A 27,093-nucleotide genomic window follows, 5' to 3' on the forward strand; every position below is an offset into this window, starting at 1 on the left:
TTTGCGAATTCCCGCTTATTTCTGTGATTACTGTTTGAGTGTGTGATACTTTCTACTTTCTCCAACTTTCTAGGTCTGTTTCAGTTAGAAGACTGTATCTCTTCCTTACCCAGGGGTATGCCCGTTTAAATTAGAGGACCTAGTCCTCTTGGTGTCTTTTCCTTCCTGCAAGGTTAGGCCCGTTTAAATTAGAGGACCTAGTCCTCTTTCTTCTTCTTCTGTGTGCGTGTGTCCTCCACTGCTGAATGTCTAAAGAGAGTAAGGATCATAAACCATCCAGCTTTAAGAAATCTATCAAGTGCTCTCAAAAAATGTCTGACAGATGGTCATGGTAACTGCGTTTACAGTTTAGGGGCCATCCATTTACAGGAGACCTGTTTATTTTGCCATGCTTTCAGTCCTAGGGCGTTGCAGGAAAGGAAGAACAAGCTCATCCTAAAAGGTCGTCTTAAATCTTCCTTTGAGGAAGATTTGTCTAGTTCCTCATTTTCAAAATCGACTAAGGGAAAGTCAAAATCTTCTAAGAGGCCCTCCCCGGCACCGGCTGGTGTCTCGGAGCCACCTCTTAAAATTTCAAAATCAGAGAAGTCCACTGTCTCATCGGTTCCACAGACATCGGGGCCGACTGAGAGCAGTATTGTTATTGCAGGGTCGGTTGCAAGTATTTCGGAGCGGACTACTGAGACTGTTTCTCGGAGTTGGTGTATGGACCCTCTACCGGCCTCCTTGTTGAAGTCTCCTACACCTCAGAGATCCCGATCTCCTACTCTGTCATCCAGGTCTTCCAGGAGTTTATCGGAAGAAGATGTGGAGAGGTTAGTGCTGAGACTTTTGAAGTCGTCTGCTTTGCCTAAATTGTTGTTGGCTCCGACCCAGTCGGTTCCGGAGCCACTCTAGTCTGTTCAACTTTCTGTGATCATTCCTCCTCCGAGCCATGCTGGTCTTTCGGAGCCGGAGTGCTTGGTACCACTGGTGGAACCTTTTTGCTCTAGCTCCCCTTGTGGCTGTTTCAGAGCAGAGTTCTGCTTTGACACTTGGTGCCCTCTGTAGTGTCTAGGGGTCGAAGTTCTCCGGTCGGCCCTGACAGGGATGCTTGGAACCGAACTTCTTTGGTTCAGTCTCTTCCTCTTGGCTAGGGTAATAGCTCCTACCAGAGGTACCAGCACTCTTCCCCCTAAAGCACCTACTTCTGTCTCTGCTCCTACTCCCTCTGGAGACAGCAGAAGCCCTCAGCCTCTATAGCCACTGGCTGGTGGCCCCCACTCTTCCGAGACCTCCCCGGACTGTACTGAGGAGCCCCCATGGAAGAGGACTTGTAAGAGGAAGCATGTCGACTCCCAGGATGTCTTTGGCATCTGACACTGACCGCGAGGAGTCTGAAGGGTCCCCCAAGTCATTCTCTGACTCCTTCATAGACATCCTGGAAATCCTTAAACAGAGGTCTGGCTGGCCCACTTTTACCCCTTCTGATGAGTCTGTGTACCTCAAGGCTTTTGGGTCTCAACCTTTTGCCTCTTGGGTGTCTCCACCCTTCAAACTGATGGATTTAGTTAGTCGAAAGGTGTGGGATACTCCTGATGCCATGGAGCCAGTCCCCAGGAGATGGAACAAGTTTCTTTCTGCCCTCCAGGAAAAGATTTTTTGTCTAAAGGTGTTCCTGTAGATGCCATGGTGGTGGCGGCGGCCACTAAGAAGGAGCTAGCTGAGACTTCTGTTCATTCACCGAATGAGTCTCTAATGATGGACAGATATGGGAAGAGCATCCTTTCTTCAGTGGCATTTACCCTTAGATAGCTGAATTACCTTACTTTATGAGGCTTCAGAGAGATCTCGTTAAAAAGTTAGGAGACTCTTTACAAGGTACATGTACTGAGGGAGTCCCTGACGAGGTTTCTGCCTAGTTGTCCACCTTGAACTCTATCGTCAACTCTTCCATGCAGCTTATTTCGTATGCAGCTGATGGAGCGAGTAGAGCAGCAGGTTCAGGAATTTCCCTAAGGTGTCATTCCTGGATACGGTTGTTTAAGTTTGCAGAACCATTTAAGTCTACCTTTACCAACGCCCCCTTCGGTTCCTCATTGTTTGGATCCAAGGTAAAGGACGCTCTCACCCGGTGCGAGCAAGAAGGAAAAATACTCTCTGCCATGGGAGTAAGTTTTACTGTTCTCTCTAGACCATACCCTAAGGGTCAGAGGGGTCGGAAGATGTGGTTCAAGAAGTCCCAGAGGTTTTTCCAGGAGGCACAGGGTGACTCCTCCTTCAGAGGCAGAGGAGGAGAAAATGGTAGACATTGCCCTAGAGGCAGGGGCGGTCCGCAAAACCAGGGAGGTCTCTATTCCTTTTGGGGCCGGCCTTACCAGCGCTCCTGATGTGGGGTCTGACTGTGCTTCTCTGGGAACCGGTCTGGGGTTGCATTTCTTTGTACTCACTTGTCTTGAGTGATACTTGGCCAGGCTTCTGGATACAAAGAATTATTACCAGAGGTTGTCATCCTTTTGTTCCCAAGAAGATCCCGGATGTTAAACCCAATCACAGAGATCAAGCAACTGTGGAGGTCAACAAGTTGCTGTCGGAGTCATCCAACCTGTCCCAGCAGAACAAATAGGATCCGGAACTTACTCCAGATTCTTTTTAGTGCCAAAACGTACAGGTGACTGGAGGCCCATTCTAGACCTCAGCAGATTTGAACGAATCAGTGAAAGACAAGTTCCGGATGGTAACACTGCAGTCTATACTCCCGTTGTTAGGGAAAGATAATTGGATGTGCTCAATAGATCTCTAAGACGCCTACTACCACATAAAAATGGACAGGGCGTCAAGGAGTCATCTACACTTCCAGCTTGAAGCCAGTCATTACCAGTTCCGCGCTCTGCCCTTTGATCTCACCACAGTCCCCAGGGTGTTCACCAAATGTATGGCAGTAGTGACAGCTCACCTGAGGCGTCGAGGATTCCAGGTGTTTCCGTGTTTGGATGACTGGCTCCTGACCGCCCCCACCAGGCATCTACTCCTTCAGAACAGGGACACTACTATTCGGCTTTGTGCCCAGTTGGGAATTTATATAAATTAGGAAAAATCTGCCTTATTGCCCTCTCAATGTGTGATTTTTTTTTTTTTTTTTTTTTTTTTTTATAGGCTTAGAGATAGACACAGTAAACATGGTGACTCGTCTTCCTGCCGAAAGGGCACAGAACCTGGTTCTTCAGTTTCTGCTTCGTCTCCCCTTACAAAAGGTCAAAGCCAAGATTATTCTGCAGCTCCTAGGGACCATGGCTTCCACCATACTGTTAGTGCCACTAGCCAGGTTACACATGAGAATTCTTCAGTGGCTTCTGTCATCCCAATGGTCCTTTCAGCACCTTCCATTATCCCATCACATTCTGCTGACAGAATCTTGCAAGAAAGACCTCAATTGGTGGACATTGCCCAATCAGTTGACTTTGGGTGCTTCATTTGTTCCTCGCCTACCCGTTGCCACTTTGACCACGGATGCCTCACAGATGGGTGGGGGGGCATTGTCTAGGCAGGACTGTCCAAGGCACATGGCAAGATCACGAGGCTCACCTGCATATCAACGTTCTAGAGATGAGGGCGGTGCTCCTGGCGTTGCAAGCACTTCACAACCTTCTTTCTCTGGGGACTATTGCAATACAATTCGACAACATGTCGGTAGTATGGTATATCAACAAACAGGGCAGAACCAGATCTTACCCACTCTGTCGAGAGGCCATGCGAGTTTGGAAATGGACAATATTTTCCCAGCGTTTCTGGTGGCAATGCATATTTCAGGGACGACCAACGTGATAGCTGACAAGCTCAGCCGGGCAATCCTGATGCCTTATGAGTGGTCTCTGAAACTGGAAACAGTGGAACAGATTTTCCGCAGATGGGGGACAGCCTTGCTGCGATCTCTTTGCCAGCCCAATCAGTGCCAAATGCAGCAGCTACTTCTCCCTCACCCCCCCCCCCCTTCCAGGGGAGTCACCGAGAGACACACTTGTTCACAATTGGCCCCTGGGTCTCCTGTATGCTTTTCCTCCCTCTCCTCTCATTCCCAAGGTTGTTCAGAAAGCGAAACGGCTGGGAAGCAAACTGATTCTCATTGCTCCTTACTGGCTTCATCAGGTTTGGTTCCCCTTCCTCGGGCCTCTTCTCCTGGACAGTCCTTGGATTCTGGACCCAGTTCCAGACCTGTTGACTTGCATGTCAGGTTTGCTTCACCCCTCTTTACACACCCTCAGTTTAACAGCGTGGCTGCTCCAGTTCCATCCCTAGTCCGGCTTCAGGACTTCTCGCCTTCCATGACTCCTATCCTTACATCTTCTCGTAAACCTTCCACTAGGAGACTATATTCCAGTAAATGGAGATGATTCTCTCTTTGGGTGGAGAAAATGGATGTTGACCCTACACTGCCTCCATTTCAGTGTTTTTGGAATTTCTTTCTGAGCTTTTTCACCAAGGATCTACGGCTGCCACTGTCAGAGTTCAATAGGCAGCAATTTCAAATTTTTATCTAGGTTTTCCAGATTCTAACTTGATGTCACAAGCTGTGCAAAACCTTCCTTAAAGGTGCCACTTTAAGACCCCCTCTTCAAGAACCTGTGGCCTCATGGGATTTTAAATTTTGCATTATCTAAATTAACATCTCCGCCCTTTGAGCCTTCTCATTCATCCTCTTTGAAATTTTTTTCTTGAAAGACGTTTTTGGTGGCTATCATGTCAGCCAGATGGGTGTCATAGTTGCAAGCATTGTCTATTAAAACCGCCTTATCTGATTTTTCACAAAGACAAGGGTGTCCCTTTGTACTAATCCCTCCTTTGTTCCCAAGGTCTGTTCCCATGTTACTTTGAAGCAATCCATAGAACTTCTGGTCTTCTTTCCAAATCACTCCATTGCAGCTGAGTATAGGTTTCACCAGCTGGATGTCCATAGACAATTAAGTTTTTTTATTTGCACCGGACTAAAGACATGAGAAAATCAAATCAATTAATCAGTTCCTTTTCCGAATCCAGGTTGGGCTTACCAGTTTCCAAAGTGACGCTCTCAAATTGGATTTCTAGCTGTATAGCTTATGTTTTCAATTCTGAGAGTAGACCTTTACCCTTCAAAATCAGGGCTCACTCTACCAGATCTCAGCCTACCTCTGTAGCCTTTCAAGCCAGGGTCCCACTTGATAACATTTGTGCAGCAGCTACGTGGGCTACCCCTCACACTTTTATTACTCATTGCAAATTGGATTTAACCTCCAGGAGTAGAGCATCCTTTTGTTCCACGGTACTCGGGAGTATTTTTCCTTGAGCCAACCAAGAATAAGGCGCTAGGGACACTGTCCCATATGTAAGAATGAAGGCGAGATAGGACTACAGAACATAAAGAAGTTATGTACTCACCATAACGTTCCATGTTTGTAGTCAATCTCACCCTTCATTCTTATGAACCTGCCCTCCTGCCCCCATCCTGGAAGTACCTGGAGACGGAAAAAAGTTAATTTCATTATTTATGGAGACATTTTAGTATTGGCTTCTTTTTGTATGTTGTTATTTCGAGTAGTTAGCAGCAAACAAGATCTGGAGATTGTATTGGTGCACCATGGGTTACCTACCTAGCCACGAGACCACCAGAAGTCTTCCAGCTTGTAAATAGGCCGAGTCTGAGCCGAGGATTGGCTCTGATCCCCATATGTAAGAATTAAGGGTGAGATGGACTACAGACATGGAACGTTATGGTGAGTACATAACTTCTTTTTTTATGCCAGCCAAATGGGGCAGACCTGTCTGTAAGCAAGTATTGTGTACATAGCTAGCAGACTGTATCCTCTCCTTATGATAAGCATGGATATGACCTGTTGCAGCCCATTCTAATAAGGAGCACCCACCATGACAACCTGTAAGGACGTATTGCTTCAGACAGTATATGTGAGTCTGCTACCTGAACTGCAGTGCACACCTATTGCAAATATTTCAAGGTGAATCTTCAATCTGGGAGCAGGTAAGGCTTTGCCACAGCTGTTCTGCAAGATGAAGTTTGAGCTCCTGCTTTTGTAACTCTCCCTTGGGTCACAAGTTATATTACAGCAATGATTCCATGTGATGCACTGTACATGTGTGAGAGTATACTCCTAAAAGCAGATGTCTAAGTACAGTCGCTGCTGCATTATCTACCAATTGTTTGCCTTTTGAGGGCAAGGGAGTTGGAAGAGGCAAGGCTTTTGATGCAAAAAAAAGATTTTATATATATATATATATATATATATATATATACATATATATATATATATATATATATATATATATATATATATATATATATATATATATGTATATATGTATATACACACACACACACATATATATACATATATATATATATATATATATATATATATATATATATATATATATTTATAAATGTACAGTGGATATAAAAAGTGTACACACCCCTGTTAAAATGCCAGGTTTTTGTGATATGAAAAATGAGACCACAATAAATCATTTCAAAACTTTTCCCACCTTTAATGTGACCTATAACCTGTACAGTTCAGTTGAAAAACAATCTGTTAAGGGAAAAAATATAAAAAGCGTACAATAAGCTGGTTGCATAAGTGTGCACACCCTTGAACTATTACTTTGTTGAAGCACCTTTTGATTTAATTAGAGCATTCAGTCTTCTTGGGTAGGAGTCGTCAGCATGGCACATCTTGACTTGGCAATATTTGCCCACTCTTCCTTGCAAAAGCACTCCAAATCTGTCAGATTGCCAGGGCATCTCTTTGCACAGCCGTCTTCAGGTCACCCCACAGATTTTCTATTGTGTTTAGGTCTGGGCTGTTGCTGGGCCATTCCAAAACTTTAATTTTCTTCTGGTTCATAGGTAGGTACTAGGCTATCGGCCCTAGGGCCCATACAAGCCTAGCCAAAAAATGTACCCTGGCTTTCGCCACCCAAGAAAATTATTTTCCTGTGCCCCTGTCGAGCAGAGCCACAGAAGTGATCCCTGGGGTGAATTTCCCATTTCCCATCCAATCATCAAGATTTTTCTTGAGTGCTAATGAGGAGCTCTGTTTGACATAGGTAGTCTGTTCCAGAGTATGGGAAGTCTCTGGGACAGGAATCTATCCCTCCAGCATGTTCTGTTTATTGTGGTGACAAGGTTAAGGTCCCTAGAGCGTGTAGCTCGGAGGGATTGGAATTTCTTTAAGTGGAGCATGTCCAACAGCTCTGGGTTTGACATAGCTTTGTATGTTAGGCAGAGATCGCCCCTGAGTAGGCGATATGCGATGGAGTAAAGCTGTAGCTTTTTGAGACGGTCTGCATAGGGCATCTGTTTGAGGCCAGTAATCGTCTTTGTGAGGTATTTCTGTGGTCTTTCCAGTTGTTGTAGATGTCTTGTGAGGTACATACCAAAAGGGGCGTTGTACTCTATAATGGGTCTAATGAGTGATGAGTAGAGGGGAACAATGACCTCTTTTTTTCTGGATGAGAATCCTTTTGTGATGAGATGAGCCATGTAGAAGGATTTCCTGACCACTGTGGCGATGTGATTATCAAAGGAGAGACTATTGTCCACCTGCGTCCCAAGGTCTCATCACATTTTCGGCATTAAGTAGACTACCAGCTATGTGGTAATTCATGGGTACAGAGTTTTTACCAAAGGGGATGACAATACACATTTTGGCATTGAGCTTCAGGCCATGGCTTTGACACCAGGTATCTGTCTCAGTGAGGCCCTTTTGTAGTTTGTCCACATCGTTAGGAGTTTCGATTATGGCTCCTAGTTTGCAGTCCTCTGCAAACTTTGTTGGCCAAAGACCTTCTGTGTTGGCCTACACTTCAGAGAAGTAGATACCAAGCAGGAGAGGACCCAGGACTGAACCCTGTGGTACTCCACTTGTCACTGGTCTGATGTCGGATTTGGAATCCGCTACTTTCACAGTGTGGGTTCTGTCTGTGAGCCAGTTGGCAACCCATCTTGTGACATAGGGATTTATACCTAGTTTAGTGAGCTTATCTATAATTCCAGAGTGGGGGATGATGTCGAAAGCCTTGGCGAGATCTAGATAAGCTGTGTGAACCATTTTACTCTCATCTATGGCTTTGGTGACTGCTTCAAAGAAGTCAATCAGGTTTAGGAGACATGATCTGCCTTTTACAAATCCAAACCGAGTAGAGGGTCCAGAGTTTGGAGATTACCAATGTCTTTGTTTGAGTTCCATGATGATACGTTCCATGGCCTTGCAGACCAGGCTAGTCAGGCTAATGGGGCGTTAGTTCCCGGGGTCCGTCGTGGCTCCCCCTTTGTGGAGTGGGATAACTGTCGCTGTGCGCCATTCAGTGGGTACAAAGCCTGAGTTGAGGTTATGATTGAACATTGTGCTTAGGTAGGGTGCCAGTTCATTCTGTAGTTCGTGTAGAACGCAGCCTGGGATATTGTCAGGTCCCATGGATGCTGTGTTCTTGGCTTTGGAGAGTTTTTTTTTTACCTGTGCAGCCATGATTATAGGAACTTTGCATTCTGCCAGTATAAAGATGGGCCCTCTAGGGAGTGGGAGGTGGGTAAAGTTAGCACTGAACCTATCTGCTAGGATGTAACCAAACGATACTAGAAAAAATAGAAAAAAACACACCAAACAGCCAATACTTAGCAGCAATAATCTCCTTTATCTCCACAGGACCTGGTACCTCGGCATTTCGCCTTCAATGGATCACCGAGGTACCAGGTCCTGTGGAGATAAAGGAGATTATTGCTGCTAAGTATTGGCTGTTTGGTGTGTTTTTTTCTATCTGCTAGGATGTTGGCAATATCAGTTGGTTCTGTATATTTAGTGTCATTGTGCTGTAACTCAGAGCAGATCTGAGTGTTCCCATTTACATTCTTGACATAGCTATAGAATGCTTTGTGGTTGTCTTTAGAGTCCGTGGCAATTTTTTCTTAACTAGCTTTGGAGGATTTTATGAGGGATCTCAGCTTCTTACTGAGGTTGACCAGGGAGTTCCTCCAGTCATGGGATTTTACTCTTTTTTGCAACAGTTTATTTCTTCTGTTGTAGAGTTTGTTTATGGCAGAGGACCACCATATTGGCTTCCTTTTTTGGAGGATAACATCTTGGTTCTATTAGGGATAGCATGATCCATGCACTCGTGTAAGTGCTTATAAAGTGCATTTGTGTAGGATTCGGCAGTCATACCTCTATTGTCCGTCTGCATGGGTGTCATGAAGTTTGCCACTTCTGTCTTAAGAAGTGTGAAGTTGGCTTTTGAGAAGTTTTTTACGATGGTTTCCCTAATTGGGGCTGGGGGTGGGATGTGGATGTCTAGGCTGATAAGCTTGTGGTCAGATCTGACCAACGAGGAATTGACCTCTGGTGTGGAACACCGGTTTCCCATGTTGGTAATGACCAGGTCTAGGATATTGCTGCCCCTGGTGGGGTGTGAATAAGTTGATCCAAGGCGTTGGAATTTATGAATTCTAGAAAACGTTGAGCAAAAGAGTTGGTACATGAGTAGTTTTCCCAATTAATGGTGGGGTAGTTGAAATCGCCCATTATTAGGGTGTTGGGTTGTACCCTAATACTTTCCAGTGTATCAAGAAATGAGGAGTGTGAATCCTGGGGCATGGTGAGGGGTCTGTAGAAAGCTACAATTTGGATTGCGGTCTTGCCCAGAGTTAGTTGCACTTGGATAATCTCGGATGCATTATGCTGTGCAACTAGCCTGGAGGTGTGGATATAATTAATGAATATGGACACGCCTCTGCCTTTAGTGCTTCTTTCTGGGTTAGGTGGCCGAAAGGTGTGGTATGAATTGAAGCCTGGTAATGCAGGGGTGCTCTCTGGAGCTTTGAACCAGGTCTCTGTCACTGCACAGATGTCTATGTTCTCCATTTTAAGGAGTGCCTCGAGTGAGTGCATTTTGAGGTTTAGACTTCTAGCATTGAGTAGCATTACCCTCAGATTTTGCTTGCTTGTACCTGTTACGGTGGTGAATTTGTCATTTGAACCTTGCCTAAAAACGGCACTATAGGGGTGGCAAGAGTCTTGGCCAGTATCCGGAATCCTAAGGGCGACAGGTGCAGGCCATCTCTGGCAAAGCATCGTGGACTGTCAATCATGTCGTCCCAGGCAGACAAATAGTGGATCCCCTTAGAATGACACCAGAAGCTTAGCCAATTGTTGAAGTCGATCATTTTGTCTTTGTACTGTGGTATCCTTCTGGGTGATGGCAGGATGCTACTCAGCGTTAGGGTCATACCTGCCTGGGATACAAGATCAGAGAGCTCCTCCATGTCTCTCTTCATGTAGTCCAGGGAGGTACGTCTCGGGTCATTTACACCAACATGGACAATGACAGTGTCATATTTGCACTTATTGTGGAGTGACCTGAAGTCCTTTTGTTGATTTGGACATATGTTTGGGGTCATTGTCGTGTTGAAAGGTGAAATTCCTCTTCATCTAATGCTTTCTAGCAGAAGCCTGAAGGTTTTGGGCCAAAAGTGACTGGTATTTGAAACTGCTCATAATTCCCTCCACCTTGACAAAAGCCTCAGTTCCAGCTGAAGAAAAGCAACTCCAAAGCATGATACTGCCACCACCATGCTTCACTGTGGGGATGGTGTTCTTTTGGTGATGCAAAGTGTTTTTGCTCCAACCGTACCTTTTGGAATTGTGGCCAGAAAGTTCAACCTTGGTCTCCTCCGACCATAACACATTTTCCCCACATGCTTATGGGGGAGAGACTATGTATTGTTTTGCAAATTTTAGCTGGGCCTGGATGTTTTTCTGTGTAAGAAAAGGCTTCCGTCGTGCAACCCTACCTTATAGGCCAGACATTTGGAGAATACGGGAGATTTGTCATATGTAGTACACAACCAGTACTTGACAGAAATTCCTGCAGCTCCTTCAGTGTTGCTGTTGGTCTCTTGGCAGCCTCCCTGAAAGTTTTTGTCTTGTCTTTTCATCAATTTTGGAGGGACAACCAGTTTTTTGCAGCGTCAACCGGAGTTCCGCTGTGGCGACCCCTAACTGGGAAAAGCCGAAAGAAGAACTGTTGTCCCATATTTTCTTCACTTTTTTGATGATTGACTGTCCTCACTGTGTTCCATGGTATATCCAGTGCTGTGGAAATTTTTTTGTACCCTTTTCCTGACTGATACCTTTCAACAATGAGATCCCTTTGATGCTTTGTAAGCTCTCTGTGAAGCATGGCTTTAGCTGTAGCAGGCAACTGAGTAAATGTCAGGAAAATCCTACTAGGACAGCTGAACTTTATTTGGGGTTAATCAGAGTCTCTTTAATTGATGGCAGGTGAGTACCCAAGACAGTGGAATCCTGTAATTAATACTTTGTTGAAGCACCTTTTGCTTTAGCTTAAGGGTGTGTACACTTATGCAACTAGCTTATTGTACATTTTTTATTGTTTATATTTTCTCCCCAACAGATTTTGTTTTTCAGTTGAATTGTACATGTTACAGGTCACATTAAAGGTGGGAAAAGTTTTGAAATGATTTATTGTGGTCTCATTTTTTTATATCATAAAAACCTGGCATTTTAACAGGGGTGTGTACACTTTTCATATCCATTGTATATCTCATGGGTTCCAGTACACCTCATTTTATAGTCTTTGCCTGCAGTCTTTGTGCATTTTTGGGACTTCCTTTATTTTGCCTAGTAAGTTATGCTTTGTACCTGTTTCCCATCTGATGATGATCCAGCCCTTCATGTTTCTGTTCCTTATTTACATTGTTCTGTACTGAATTTTGGCTCACACACCATGTATTGGTCTTGCAGATTATCTAGATGCTTTTTTGTAGTTTCTTTTGTGTAGTGGTTTCCTTGTTCCCCTTCACTGCCTTCCACTGAGAGTCACAGCCATGGGACTGAACTCTGCTTTAATCTTCTCAGCTTTATATCTAACCAGAGTCTTTGGCCATGGAGGGTATGGTTGAGTAATATACATTATGTCTGAAATAGTAATGTCACCTTATAGGCTCTGGACTTTGGTATGAATTAACTTAAAAGATGCCACCTTCTCCACAGCCTGAGCAAGCTGGTTTTCTTTTAATTGTTTTATACATTGTAAGCTTTCTGCTGAACAGTAAACCGATCTCCTGAGCAATTCAGGCCAGCAAATATAAAGTCTAATATAGGCAAGCTGATGATGTAATGGCTGTCATTCTATTCGTTTCTGGATACGTTGCATGCTTGGTAGCAACAAATCGTTAGTGTTAGAAGTATTTGGAAGCCAAGTACTAGAAACTACCATGTTTTGTTTGCAGATGTTATTGATCTGACAGGGGATGATAAGGATGACCTGCAACGAGCCATTGCTCTGAGTCTCGAGGAATCTAATCGCACATACAGAGAGACTGGTATCACTGATGAGGATGAAGCCATAAGCAGGTGAGAGTATATGTCATTGTTTGACGATGCATAACCCAATCAGCAGCAAAAAAATGTCATTGTTTTGCAAAGAGCTATAGTCATTTCAAATGTGCATTTGTTTAGGTCTGATGAGAGGAGGTCCATCTTTGGTAACCTTTAGGGCTTGATGCTGCTGATAATAGGACTGCTCAGCAGAGAGCTTTTCCTGGCTGCCTAGATCTTTCCTACTCCCAACTGAATTTGCAGCACAGCAAAGCAGGAAGTGGGGAGAGAGGAAATAATGCATTATGGAAAAACTGCCTCAGTTTAAATTTGAAGAATAAGTTTTGATTTGCTCGTACTTGTGACTGTAACTGAGTGTTTATTTTTCAGTTTGCTGTCCTATCCACTAACTGATCCAATTTGCCTGTAGTGCCTCAGTGAAACTTGCATATGCAGGTGTCCCACTGGACTGGATTTTGAGTTCAATGTATGTGTAGAAGGGAAATTCAAACCTTCATGGCTACTAACGCATTTGAGTGCTATAGAAAGGGAACATCAGTTTAACAGTCTGTGGGCTCATCCAGTTTAGCTATATATGGTTTCCAGACTTTCCTTTGTTGATAAGAAGTCATAACTTTTTTCAAGATGAGATTTTTCTCTTGAGTTGTACCTCATATCTCTGGGATGACATTTAGATAATTGCTTGGAGACAGTTTGCCCTATTTACCTGGAATAAGCAGACCATTCTGTTCAGACTGCCCAGATTTTTGTTCTTGTTCAGCAGTCTGTAGTCTGTGCTGTTCAAGCTGCTCCTGCTCATTCTAGGCCTGAGACCCTTTGGTGTTTTTCAGCTACCCCCAACCCCCCCCCCCCCCCCAGTCACAGTGGTGTTGATTACAGTAAAGTGGTAGAATCTCTGTAGTATTTACAGGCCAAGTGGTCTAAAGCAGGCTTCTATTTCCCTTAAGCTTTGGGAGCCAGGGTAGATGTTTAGTGTTTCACTGTTGCAGTCATCACATTTGGGTTATCTGTCTGCAGGTAGCCCTCAATCGGCCTGAATACCAGAGTCTTGAGATTTCTGCGTCAGATGCTGTTTGCCACTTCCATGACGTCAGGTAGTCAGGGGTATAAAACATTGAGCCGACGCCATTACATCAATCTTTTTTGTCGTGTGGTGCGCGAAGCAGAAGCAGTTCGCAAGTGCCGGTCGGCCAACTTATGAAATTTTTGTTTTTCAAGTTTCAGACCCAAAGTCTTTTAAAAGATAAGTACCCTGTTGGGGATCCTTTTTTCTTGCTCTAACCGATGTCAGAAAAAATAAATAATTGTCTTGCCTGTGGAAAGCAAATACCTCACAGAGATTTTCATTCTTACTGCGTCAACTGTTTAAGCCCAGACCATGACGTCTCTCACTGTTGGTTTTGTGCCTTGTTCAACACCCGAACTATTCGTCGTCAGGCTATTTTTGTAGCTAAATTCTTTGCTCACGATGTTCTTTGTGTTTCACTGTTTGCAGTCATCACATTTGCAGTCATCACATTTGGGTTATCTGCTTGCAGGTACCCCTCAGTCGGCCTGATTATTCAAGTCTTGGGTCCTGCGTCGGTTGTTGTCTCATCTTGCATGATGTGAGGTAGTCGGGGGTATAAAGCATGCAGCCGACGCCATTCCATCAGACTTTCTTGCCGTGCGGTGCCTGAAGCAGAAGCAGTTCTCAAGTGCTGGTTGGCCGACTCCTAAAATTTTCGTTTTAGAGTTTCAGATCCGAAGTCTTCAACTAAGCTAATTACCCCGTTGGGGAATCTTTTTCTTGCTCTAAACCGATGTCAGTAAAAGTTAACAATTGTATTTCTTGCGGAAAGTAAATACCTCAAAGATTTTCATTCGTACTGCGTTCCTTGCCTAGACACAGACCACGACTTACCTTGCTGTCAGTTTTGTGCCTTATTCAAACCTCATACTATTAGTCGTCTGTTCATTTTCGCATCTAAATATTTTGGTACTCTGTACAATTATCCAGAAATGGCTTCGGTAAGCCACCCGACTACCGACATTCCAGAAAAAAAAAACGCAAAGATAAAGACAGACCGCATAGGTCCAAAGCTGCCGCCAATGCTTCTCCTAAGCTAGTCGCCAGTTCGCCGGTACTCCGTGAGGTGCTTTCGCAACCCCCGATACCCGCTACTTCATATTCGCAGGCCTCTACTAAGACCCATTCGGAGTCCGGTATGCCGTGAGATGCTTCTTCGACTGTGGAACCTGTGGATGTCTCTACTTTGGATGGGTCCGGAGCCGCTGTGCAGGCACCGGCTTCTGAGGGTGTATTCAGGCCTACTGACTTGCATATTAAACTGATGCCATCTTCTTCAAGGCCTTAAACTTAATCCATGCCCAGAAAACCAACGCCCAGACCACATGGTCAGGCCCCTTTGCCTAAAATACAAATGATAAGAATGGCTGAAGACCTTATTACTCTGAGGGCAAGCCAACCTTCTCCCTCTAAGAGACCTAGAAGTGATTTTCCTTCTGATTCTTCTGATCAGGATTCTGCAATTTCTGTTTTTTCTGATGACCAGGATTTGCCCTTATCTACCTATGAGGATTCTGATGCAATGGTCTCCATTCCCTCTGCTTCCCCTCCAGAGGATTTCCTCTCTTGGTGAAACCTTGCATACTCTTGGGGAGCATTTCCGCTGGGAAAGCCAGGATTACTCTGACTCCAAAAAGAGGCTTAGGGAATTCTTTCTCCTGCCTCAACTCAGGCCTTTAGCTATCTCTCCTATATTGGACATTGTACATGATGCCTTCTCTGAATCTAGCCTGGCCCCTGACACCTTACCTTCTGCTCCCAGAAAACCTGATAGATATTACAGGGTTCCTGATTCTCACAAGTTCCTTTTTAAAAATCCTACTGCGGATCCTGAGACCATTTCACAGGGACCCAAGGGCATTAAGGCCACTACTGCCAAAAATCCTACCCCCTCCGATAGGGATTCCAGGGCGCTGGATAGATGGGGTAAGAAGGTATACACTTCTGCAACCTTGGCCATTAGGGCCTTGAATTGCCAGTTTCATATGTTAAAGTATCAGCAGCATATTATTGGATTGCTTAAACAGAAAATTATATTGATTCCTGACTATGCTGAAAATAAAGAATTAGAGGATTTATTGCATGCTGCTGAACAAGTGGGAAAACAAACTTTGCAATGTGGTTTTGATTCATTAGCGGCATCTTGCAGGGCTGCTGTCACTGGGTCTGTACTTAGAAGGCATGCTTGGCTTAAGGAGCAATCTTTGCCAGGTCATGTTAAAGCTAAATTACTGGATGCTCCCTTAAACCATGACCGCCTGATGTTCCTCGTGTATCATTGTTGCAGTTAATACATTTGGGTAATCTGCTGGCATGTTGCCCTCAGTCGGCCTGAATTCCAAAGTCTTGGGTCTTGCATCGGTTGCTGTCTCCTCTTCCATGACGTCAGGTCGTCAGGGGTATAAAACAGGCAGCCAACGCCACTTTCTTCAGTCTTTCTTGTCACGCAGTGCCCGAAGCAGAAGCATTTCGCAAGTGCCGGTCAGCCGACTACTGAAATATTAGAGTTTCAGAACCGAAGTCTTCACTAAAGCGAAGTACCCCGTTGGGGAAACTTTTTTTTTTTCTTGCTTTTTACCGATGTCAGAAAAAGCTAATAATTGTATTACTTGTGGGAAGCAAATACCTCATAAAGGATTTCCATTTATACTGTATTCCTTGCCTAGGCCCTGATCACAACGTGCCTGGCTGTCGGTTTTGTGCTAGATTTAACCAACACACTATTAAGCGTCCATATATTTTCGCATCAAAGTATTTTGGAAACAGATTTAACTACCCAGAAATGTCGTTGGATAGCAATCCGACTACCGGAGTACATAAAAAATGCAAAGAAAAGGACAGAGAAAGGCAGTCGAGATCCAAAACCGACGGCAAAGCTTCTAAGCCAGTCGCAGGTACTCAGTGAGGCGCTTTCACAACCCCTGATACCTGCTACCCTCGAGTCGCAGGCCTCTACCAACACCCATGTGGAGTCCGGCATGCCTCAAGGTATTGGACCGATGGAAGTATCTCCCTCGGATGGGTCCGGAGCCACTGAGCAGGCACTGGCTTCTGAGGGTGTATTCAGACCTCAACATTTGTATATCAAACCGACGACAGCTGCAAGACCAAAGACAAAAGCAACTTCTAAAACTAAAAAACTGACGCATGAGCCACGTGCACAGGCCTCTATGCCTGAAAAACAGATGATCAGAATGGCTGAAGACCTTATTACCTTGATCAGGGGTACCCATCCCCCTCCTGATAAGAGGCCTAGACAAGACACTGATTATGAATCTTCAGATCAGGTTTCTATTTCTTCTGATTCCTCTTCCAATCGGGGATTATCTATACCTCCCTATGAGGATTCTGATGCTGAGGAGTCTATTCCATCTGCATCTCCTCACTGGATTATTCATTTGGAGAACCTTGCATACTTTGAGGGAGCATTTTCACTGGGAGCGTCAAGACTTCACAGAATCAAAAATGAGGCTCAGGGATTTCCTTCTCCCTCAACACAGGCCTTTAGCCATTCCCCCTGTTTTAAACATTGTGGATGATGTGTTTTCGGAGTCAAGCTTGTCCCCTGACTCCTTACCTCCAGCTCCCAGTAAGCCTGACAGATATTACAGGGTCCCTGACTCACATAAATTTTTATTTAGAAACCTAGCTGTTGATCCTGAAACTATTTTACAGGGTCCAAAGGGAGTTAAGGCCTCAACGGCCAAAAAATCCTATCCCCTCTGACAGAGATTCAAGGGCACTGGACAGATGGGGGGAAAAGCTTTATACATCTGTAACCTTGGCAATCAGGGCCTTAAACTGTCAATTTCATATGCTTAAGTACCAACAACATGTTATGGGATTGCTGAAACAGAAAATGATGTTGATTTCAGAATGTGCAGAAAATAAAGAATTGCAGGAATTCTTGCATGCAGCTGAACAAATTGGAAAGCATACTTTGCAATGTGGTTTTGATTCTTTAGAGGCCTTTTGCAGGACCGTAGTTACTAGATCTGTGATTAGGAGGCATACCTCGTTAAAGGAACAAAATTTGCCTGATCATGTTAAAGCTAAATTGTTAGATGCACCTTTACAGCATGATTCTCTGTTTGGTGTTAAGGCAGAAGAGGCTTTGAAGAAAATGGAAGACCAAGCTAAGTCTATGCAAACTGTTAGACTTCTTACAAGTGCAGCCACCAAGATTCAGTAGACACTGGCGGACCAAAGATTCAGTAGACACTGGCCTACCAAAAATTGGTCCTTTCCTGTGTCAGAGCTCAAAGGGGCAAATCCAGACGCCCTAAGGGTTCCAGATACCAGGCGCAAGATTCGTACAGGTCAAAGCAATGGGGCGCTTCCACCACCAAATCTGGTGGAGATAAAGCGAAAACCTACAGAAAGCAATCCCAATGACTTCCCTCTGCCTACACCAAGCACTTATCTTTTGGCAGCACCCATAGGGGTAAAAATAGCACTTTTTGCTCAAAATTGGCAGTTAACCCAGGACAAGTGGGTACTAAACATCGTGTCACAGGGATACAGATTCCATTTCCACACTCTGCCAATGGCAAATGGTTGGCCAGATCTACCAAAAAAAATCAATGTGCAGAGGCACAGAAACAGGATGATGTCCTTCATGGATGCATCTGCAGTCATAACAAATGGGTTGTCCTGTCGTCAGGCAGCCCTTCGGTCGGCCGGATTCCAAAGTCTGGGTCCGGCTTCGGCTGATGTCGCGCTTCACCCGACGTCATCTCTGCTGGTCTTCGGGTATAAAGGCATCAGCCGACGCCATTTTCCTCAGTCTTTCTTGCCGCGTGGCGCCCAAAGCAGAAGCTGTTCGCAAGTGCCGGTCGGTCAGATCCAGAGATTACTACTACCGAATACTGCAAGACTTCTAAAAGCTAAGTACCCGTTGGGGACTCTTTCTTGCCTCAGCCGATGTCAGAAAAAGTCAATAACTGTTTAACTTGTGGGAAACAAATACCTCATAAAGATTTCCACTCTTACGGTTTGCCTTGCTTAGGCCCAGACCACGACGTAGCAGCCTGTTCGGCCTGTGCTTCCTTCAACCGACGAACGCTTAGGCGTCTGTCGGAGTTTGCTGAACAGTTTTTCGGCTCAGATTTTGTACATTATGCCGCCGGATCCTCCGACTACCCAAATTGTTAAAAACGCAAAGAAAAGACCGACACTCGCGGTCCGCGGTTTCGCCGAAACCACGGTTAAGCAAGCATGAGTGTCTCTGTTTCGGCCGAAACCAAGAAAACTGGTCAATCTTCAGCCGAATCCATGACTACTACTGAGGCTCCTGCTACCTTACCTGAATCAGCCTCAGAAATTTTGCCTACAACTGTGGTTCCTACTGATCTATCAGACACCATCCCCTTGGATAGCTCTACCCCAGCACGTGGTGCTGCTAGGCCTCCTGCAGCCATGTCTATTAAGGCCTTTGCCAGGGCTAAAGCAGCCAAATCAGCTAAATCAGTGCCTGTTAAACCACCCTCACTCAGGCCCACTTCTAGTTCACAAATGCTTACTCTGGCAGAAGATTTAATATCCTTAATTAGGGATCCCAATCTCACCCAGACAGGGCCTCTCAGCCCCCAGAAAAGAGACCTAGAGCAGAGCCCCCCGAGCCTGTGTCCTCTGATGATTCTGCGGATGACTCAGACATTACAGACCAGCCAGGGGCTCCTTTTTCCAATTATGAAGATTCAGATGCTGAAGAATCCATTCCAGCTGCTTCTCCACCAGAGGAATTCTCCTTTGGGGAAACCTTACATGCCATGAGAGAACAATTCCAATGGCAGGGACAAGATTTCTCAGATTCAAGAAAAAGGCTTAGGACTTTTCTGCACCTACCACAACATAGGCCCTTAGCTATACCTCCTGTCCTATCTGTTGTGGACGATGCATTTAATGATGTCTGCACTGCACCTGATTCTTTACCTCCAGCCCCTGCCAAACCAGATAGATTTTACAGGGTGCCAGACACTCATCACCACCTATACAAGGCCCCACTTGCAGACCCCAAAACTATATCCCAGGGGCCTAAGGCAGTAGCCTCGACCACAGCAAAAAACCCTATTCCCACTGAAAGGGAATCCAGGTCCTTAGAGAGATGGGGAAAAAAGTCTACACCTCTGCTACTCTCTCAGCTAGAGCTTTAAACTGTCAGTTTCACATGATCCAATACCAAGAGTTTATGCTTGATCAGTTAATTAAAAAGCTGTCCTCTGATGAATCTTTAGATAAGAAATATGTATTAGAAATGGTGAATAACATCCAACAGGTTAGTAACCATTCTTTAAAATGTGGCTATGATGCACTGGAGGCTTCATTTAGATCAGCCATGACTGGCACAGTGATAAGAAGGCATGCATGGTTGAAAGAACAGGTCTTGCGGATCATGTTAAAGCTAAGCTATTGGATGCTCCTATGGATAAGGCCAGTCTATTTGGGGAACCTGCCCAGCAGGTAATGAAGAAAATGGAAGAGAAGGCAAAATCTGTACAAACAGTTAAAGATTTCCTACAGGTTCAGCCACCAAGGTTTAGCAGGAACTGGCCTGCCAAAAATTGGTCCTTTCCTGACTCCACAAGATCCCAAAGGGGCAGGAACAGACGCTCTAGGGGCAGAAATCAATCCAGAGGAGGTGCCTACAGAGGACGACAGTGGCAAGGCAATAACCGAGGCACAGACACAACCACTGCCACTACAACAGGACAATCTCAGTGACTTGGCTCTAACCCCGCCTACCAGAGAGCAAATAGCAGCACCATTAGGCGGAAAGTTAGCCTTATTCTCGAAAAATTGGCACTATATTACAAAAGACAAGTGGATTTTGCAAACCATAGACCAAGGCTACCGGTTCCACTTCCACACTTTACCAGTAAAAAGAGGAATGCCAAACCTGCCCCCAAATCAAAAAATAGAAGCCCTGCACCAGATAGCAGAATTAATAAAGATGAGAGCTGTGGAAAGGGTGCCAATAACAGAACAGGGCAAAGGATTCTACTCCAGACTATTCCTAGTACCAAGAAAAGAAAAAAACTGGAGACCTATTCTCGACCTGTCCATCCTAAACACATACATCATTGTCCCAAAATTCAAAATGCTGACCCTACAGCAACTTCTTCCCATGCTGGGCAAGGAGTGTTGGCTGGTAACTCTAGATCTCAAGGAGGCATACCTGCACGTCCCCATTCGACCAAATTGCAGAAGATACCTCAGATTTCTTGCAGGATCAGAGCATTATCAATTCTCAGCATTGCCCTTTGGCTTATCTACTGCGCCCAGAGTATTCACAAAATGCCTGGCATCAGTAATCGCTCACTGCAGAGTACAGGGAATTCAAATTTATCCATACCTGGACGACTGCCTGTTACAAGCGGACAACAAAAGCAAGCTGACAACAGATTTACAAAGGGTCATTTACTTGCTACAAGCCCTGGGATACACAGTCAATTTTCAAAAGTCAAGGCTGATACCATCCCAGACAAGAACATTCTTGGGTGCGGAATTGGACACAGTAAAACAGATGGCATTCCTAACTGCAGAAAAACAAAAAGAACTCCCTCTTTTTACTTCTTAGCATTAACAAAGCAGAACAAACAAACAGCAAGAAAAGTTCTGCAGGCCTTGGGCTTCATGGCATCATGCATAATCTTGGTCCCACATGCCAGACTGCATATGAGGAAGATACAGTGGTACCTAAAGAATTTATGGTCTCAACACAGGCACAGCTTAGAAACAGAAATACCACTAATCCCATGCTTAAAACAGAGTTCCTATGGTGGGCTCGGGCATGCCAGTCAAACCCAGGCTTACCCTTCCACAACTTTCGAGCAAACCAAACCATCACAACGGATGCCTCAGACCTAGGATGGGGGGCACACATGCTGGACAAATGCGCAAGGACTGTGGACTCAGGACCAGCTGCACCTGCACATAAACCAAAAAGAAATGCTGGCAGTAAAACTGGCAATCCTAAAATTCAGACCATTCCTCAAAGAAGGCCATTTGATAAGGACAGACAACACCACAGTCATGTGGTACATCAACAAACAGGGAGGCACTCATTCTTACCCCCTATGCAGAATGACTTTGGACCTTTGGAATCTGGCTCTCAGCTACAACATCCAGTTACAGGCAATATTTGTACCGGGAAAAGAGAACACCCTAGCAGACATTTTAAGCAGAACCACCTCTGATGCTCACGAATGGATGCTACACCCGGACATCTTCAAGGCCATCACAAAGAAATGGGGAATGCCACAGATAGATCTATTCGCTTCCCCACAAAATCACCAGCTCAAAAAATTCTGCACAAGGACATTCCACCCACTTGCATGGAAGGTGGACTCTCTATCCTTCAGCTGGAAAGGCCTGACAGCATATGCATTCCCACCTCTTCCCTTGATGCACAAGGTACTACTGAAAATCAAAGAGGAACGTCCAAGGATAATTCTGATAGCTCCGAACTGGCCAAGACAACACTGGTTCCCATTACTGAGGAGCATGTCTCGGGAGAAAATGTGGTCAATACCCCTGATGACTCTGATGTTAACTCAGAACAACTACAACATCATACATCCAAACCTAAAAACCTTGCAACTGACTGCCTGGAACATCACATAGCAGTGACTAACCCAGACCTTTCACAAAGGGTTAAAGACATTATCCTTGAAGCCCGCAGATCTTCAACAAGAAGGAACTATGCAGGAAAATGGAAAAGGTTCGTTATTTGGAGTACTGAAAGAGGAAAAGATGCGTCGAACATAGATATTGCTAACATTCTGGAGTACTTGGCAGAGCTTCTACATACAGGCCTGTCCTATTCCTCCATCAAGATACATGCATCAGCTATTTCAGCAGAATACAGCTTTGATCCTCCTGTCTTTTTACATCCTCTACTCAGGCAGTTTCTCAGAGGGATCAAGAATGTAAAACCTCCTAGGAAACCATTACCAGCATGGGACTTGAATTTTGTACTAGAAAAGTTGACACTACCTCCGTTTGAACCAGCAGCAACAGCAGATCTACAACACCTGTCATGGAAAACTGCTTTCCTACTGGCTATTACTTCAGCAAGGAGGGTTTCGGAACTACAGGCCTTAATGGCAGTGCAACCCTTCCTAATCTTCCATCAAGATAGGGTATCCATGAGAACTAATCCTACATTTATGCCTAAGGTGGTATCCAGAGTGTCTTTAAACCAGGCAATCCACCTACCTACCTTCTTTCCCAATCCACAAAACAGAGGTGAAAGAATAATGCATACCTTGGATGTACATAGACAGTTACGCTACTACCTGGACAGAACCAAAGGTAACAGAAAAACTGACCAGCTCTTTGTAGCCTATGCAACAGGAAGGGAAGGAAAAGCAATTTCCAAACAGACAATCTCCAAATGGATAGGAAATTGCATAAGATTCTGTTACTCCTACCATGGAAAACCAATTCCACAGAACATAAGACCTCATTCTACAAGGGCTACAGCCACTACCACAGCTTTCTTAAGAGGAGTGGCAACCAAAGACATTATTGAGGCGGCTACTTGGACCTCCGTGCATACATTTGCCAAGCATTATAATTTACCTCTATATTCTAGATCCCGAGCAGGGTTTGCCACTGCTGTACTGCAAGGGATCCTGACTACACCATAATTATTATTCCTCCTCCCTAGTTTGGCTATGGTATTCTACCCATTTGTTATGACTGCAGATGCATCCATGAAGGACATAGTACAGTTTTGTACCTACCATAAATGTAGATGTCCGAACTGGATAGCATCTGCAGTCAGGATTACCCTCCTCCTTCCCTCTGCGGTACTCCTAGGGTATTTACCCTCCTAATAGCTAGCTGGGGGTCTCTTATGGTGTATTTGTTTGTATATATGTACATACATGTTTATTTTTTGTGTTTGCCTTCTACTATTTTGGAAACATTGGCATTTATCCAAAATTTAGCTTTCCAAGAGGGCAATTGGCATCTGGGGCAAGAAACACTGAGGAAAATGGCGTCGGCTGATGCCTTTATACCCGAAGACCAGCAGAGATGACGTCGGGTGAAACACGACATCAGCCGAAGCCGGACCCAGACTTTGGAATCCGGCCGACCGAAGGGCTGCCTGACGACAGGACAACCCATTTGTTATGACTGCAGATGCTATCCAGTTCGGACATCTACATTTATGGTAGGTACAAAACTGTACTTTCATCATGTTTCACTGTTGTAGTCATTACACTTGGGTTATCCTGCTGGCAGGCTACCCGCAGTCGGCCTGAATTCCAAAGTCTTGATCCGGCGTCTGTTGCGGTCACCTCTTCCCTGACGTCAGTGCGCCAGGGGTATAAAAGATGCAGCCGACACCATTTTCTCCAGTCTTTCTTGCCGCGCGGTACCACAAGCAAAAGCAGTTCGCAGGTGCCGGTTGGCCAACTCCTGAGATTTTCGAAATTGAATTTCAGATCCGAAGTCTTCTATAAAGCTAAGTACCCGTTAGAAACTTTTTTCTTGCTCCAGACCGATGTCAGAAAAAGTTAACAATTGTATTTCTTGTGGGAAACAAATACCTCATAGTGATTTTCACTCTTACTGTATTCCTTGCCTAGGACTTGACCACAACGTTGCTGGTTGTCGGTTTTGTGCTAGATTTAACCAATGCACTATTAAGCGTCGGTACGATTTTGCTTTTCATTACTTTGGCCGAAGGTTTAACTACATAATGCCGTCGGAACAGCTGATGACCAGAGTTCATAAAAAGTGCAAGGAAAAAGAAAAGGACAGGCATCCGAGGTCCAAAACAGACTATGAAGCCTCTTCTAGGCCAGTCGCCGGTTCTCAGTGAGGCGCTTTCGCAGCCCCTGACACCCGCTACCTCAGAGCCACAGGCCGCCTCAGACTCCCTTGTGGAGACGGCTAGGCCCCTGGATACTCAAGGTATTGGGCCTTCGGAAACTAATCCCTCAGATGGGTCCGGAGCCGCTGAGCAGGCATCGGCTTCTGAGGGTGTTTTCAGACCTACACAGCTTTATATCAAGCCAACTTCAGCATCAAAGACTAAAACAGTTTTAAAGACAAAGAAACAAGTACAGCATTCTCCAGGACAGACTTCCATGCCTAAGAAACAGATGCTCAAAATGGCCGAAGACCTAATTACTTTGATGAGGGGTTCCCATCCCCCTCTTGATAAGAGACCTAGGCAAGACACTGAATATGATTCCTCTGATGAGGTTTCCATTTTTTCTGACTCCTCTTCAGAACAGGGATACTCTATTCCTCCCGATGAGGAATCTGATGCTGAAGAATCTATTCCTTCAGCTTCTCCTCCTGAGGATTACTCATTTGGGGAAACCTTGCATACCATGAGGGAGCATTTCCACTGGGAGAGCCAAGATTATTCTTATTCTAAGAAAAGGCTCAGAGACTTCCTTCTATTACCTCAGCACAGACCTCTTGCTATTCCACCTGTTCTAGACATAGTAGATGTATTTTCAGAGTCCGGCCTGTCTCCCGACTCTTTACCTCCTGCAGCTGTTAAGCCAGACAGATACTACAGAGTTCCAGATTCTCATAAATTTCTATATAAAAACCCTGCAGCTGACCCAGAAACTATTTCACAGGGTCCCAAAGGGGTCAAGGCTCCTACTGCAAAAAACCCTGTCCCCTCAGATAGAGATTCTAGGGCACTGGACAGATGGGGGGAAAAAGTTTACACTTCTGCTACATTGGCTGTAAGGGCTTTAAATTGTCAATTTCATATGCTTAAATATCAGCAATATTTAATGTCTCTGTTAAAACAGAAAATGTTGACAAATTCTGAATGTGCTGAGAACAAGGAATTGCAGGATTTATTGCATGCAGCTGAATAAGTGGGAAAACATGCTTTGCAATATGGTTATGATTCACTGGAAGCCTCTTGCAGGGCCACTGTAACATGCTCTGTCATTAGAAGGCATGCTTGGTTAAAGGAACAGACTCTGCCTGATCATGTTAAAGCAAAATTATTGGATGCTCCATTACAGCATGATACTTTGATGTTCATCGTGTTTCACTGTTGCAGTCATTACACTTGGGTTATCTTGCTGGCAGGCGACCCGCAGTCGGCCCGAGTTCCAAAGTCTTGGTCCGGCATCGGTTGCTGTCGCCTCTTCCCTGATGTCAGTGCGCCAGGGGTATAAAAGTTGCAACCGACGCCATTTTCTCCAGTCTTTCTTGCTGCGCGGTGCCCGAAGCAAAAGCAGTTCGCAAGTGCCGGTCAGCCGACTCTTGAGATTTTCAAAATTGAGCTTCAGAACCAAAGTCTTCAATAAAGCTAAGTACCCCATTGGGGAAACTTTTTCTTGCTCCAGACCGATGTCAATAAAAGTTAGTAATTGTATTTCTTGTGGGAAGGAAATTCCTCATAAGGACTTTCACTCTTGCTGTATTCCTTGCCTAGGCCCTGACCACGATGTCACTAGTTGTCGGTTCTGTGCTAGATTCAATAAACGCACTATTAACCGTCTGTTTGATTTTGCTTTACATTATTTTGGCCGAAGGTTTAATTTCATAATGCCGTCAGAACAACAGACGACCGGAATCCATAAAAAACGCAAAGACAAAAAGGACAGGCAGTCTCTTCTAGGCCAGTCGCCGGTTCTCAGTGAGGCGCTTTCGCAGCCCCTGACACCCGCTACCTCAGAACCACAGGCCGTAACCGACAGCCACGTGGAGACACTGACGCCTGTGGAAACTCAAGGCATTGGGCCTACGGAAACTATTCCTTCAGATGGGTCCGGAGCTGCTGAGCAGGCATCGGCTTCTGAGGGTGTTTTCAGACCTTCACAGCTTACAATTAAGCCCACTACATCAGCAAAGGCAAAATCAAAAACACCATTAAAGACAAGGAAACAAGTGCAGCATTCTCCAGAACAGTCATCCATGCCAAAGAAGCAGATGCTTAAAATGGCTGAAGACCTAATTACTTTAATCAGGGGTTCCCATCCCCCTCCTGACAAAAGGCCTAGGCAAGACACTGATTATGATTCCTCTGACCAGGTTTCTATTTCCTCTTCTGATCAGGGATATTCTCTCCCTCCCTATGAGGACTCTGATGCAGAAGAGTCCATACCTTCTGCCTCTCCGCTTGAGGATTATTCTTTTGGGGAAACCCTACACACCATGAGGGAACATTTCCATTGGGAGAGCCAGGATTATTCAGAATCCAAGAAAAGGCTCAGAAACTTCCTTTTATTGCCCCAGCACAGGCCCCTGGCTAATCCCCCCCCCCCCCTGTGCTTGATATTGTTGATGTTTTTTCTGAATCCATTCTGTCCCCTGATATTTTGCCCCCTGCACCAGTCAAACCAGACAGGCACTACGGAGTCCCTGACTCTCATAAATTTATTTACAAAAACCCTGCTGCAGACCCAGAAACAATTTCTCAGGGTCCAAAAGGGGTTTAAGGCTTCCACTGCTAAAAATCCTGTCCCCTCTGATAGGGATTCCAGAGCTCTGGACAGATGGGGGAAAAGTTTACACTTCTGCAACTTTAGCTGTAAGAGCTTTAAACTGTCAGTTTCACATGTGCCAACAGTACCTCATGCCATTGTTAAAACAGAAAATGGTTTCAAATACAGAAGGTCCTGACAGTAAGGAAATGCAGGATTTATT

The 27,093-nt window shown here is 44.9% G+C and overlaps 1 protein-coding gene across 1 annotated transcript in view; it reads left to right on the top strand.

The window, feature by feature from the left end:
• Positions 1 to 27,093, top strand: part of USP25 (ubiquitin specific peptidase 25) — a 2,531,105-nt gene that overhangs the window by 537,510 nt on the left and 1,966,502 nt on the right. The window contains exon 4 of the mRNA XM_044071806.1: positions 12,272 to 12,395. Within this exon, the coding sequence (XP_043927741.1) occupies positions 12,272 to 12,395 (124 nt within the window). The remainder of the gene's footprint in view (positions 1 to 12,271; positions 12,396 to 27,093) is intronic.

Source organism: Protopterus annectens, chromosome 5.part0 (genome assembly GCF_019279795.1).
Source record: "Protopterus annectens isolate FY-2018-M chromosome 5.part0, PAN1.0, whole genome shotgun sequence".
In the NCBI taxonomy this organism is placed as follows: Eukaryota; Metazoa; Chordata; order Ceratodontiformes; family Protopteridae; genus Protopterus; species Protopterus annectens.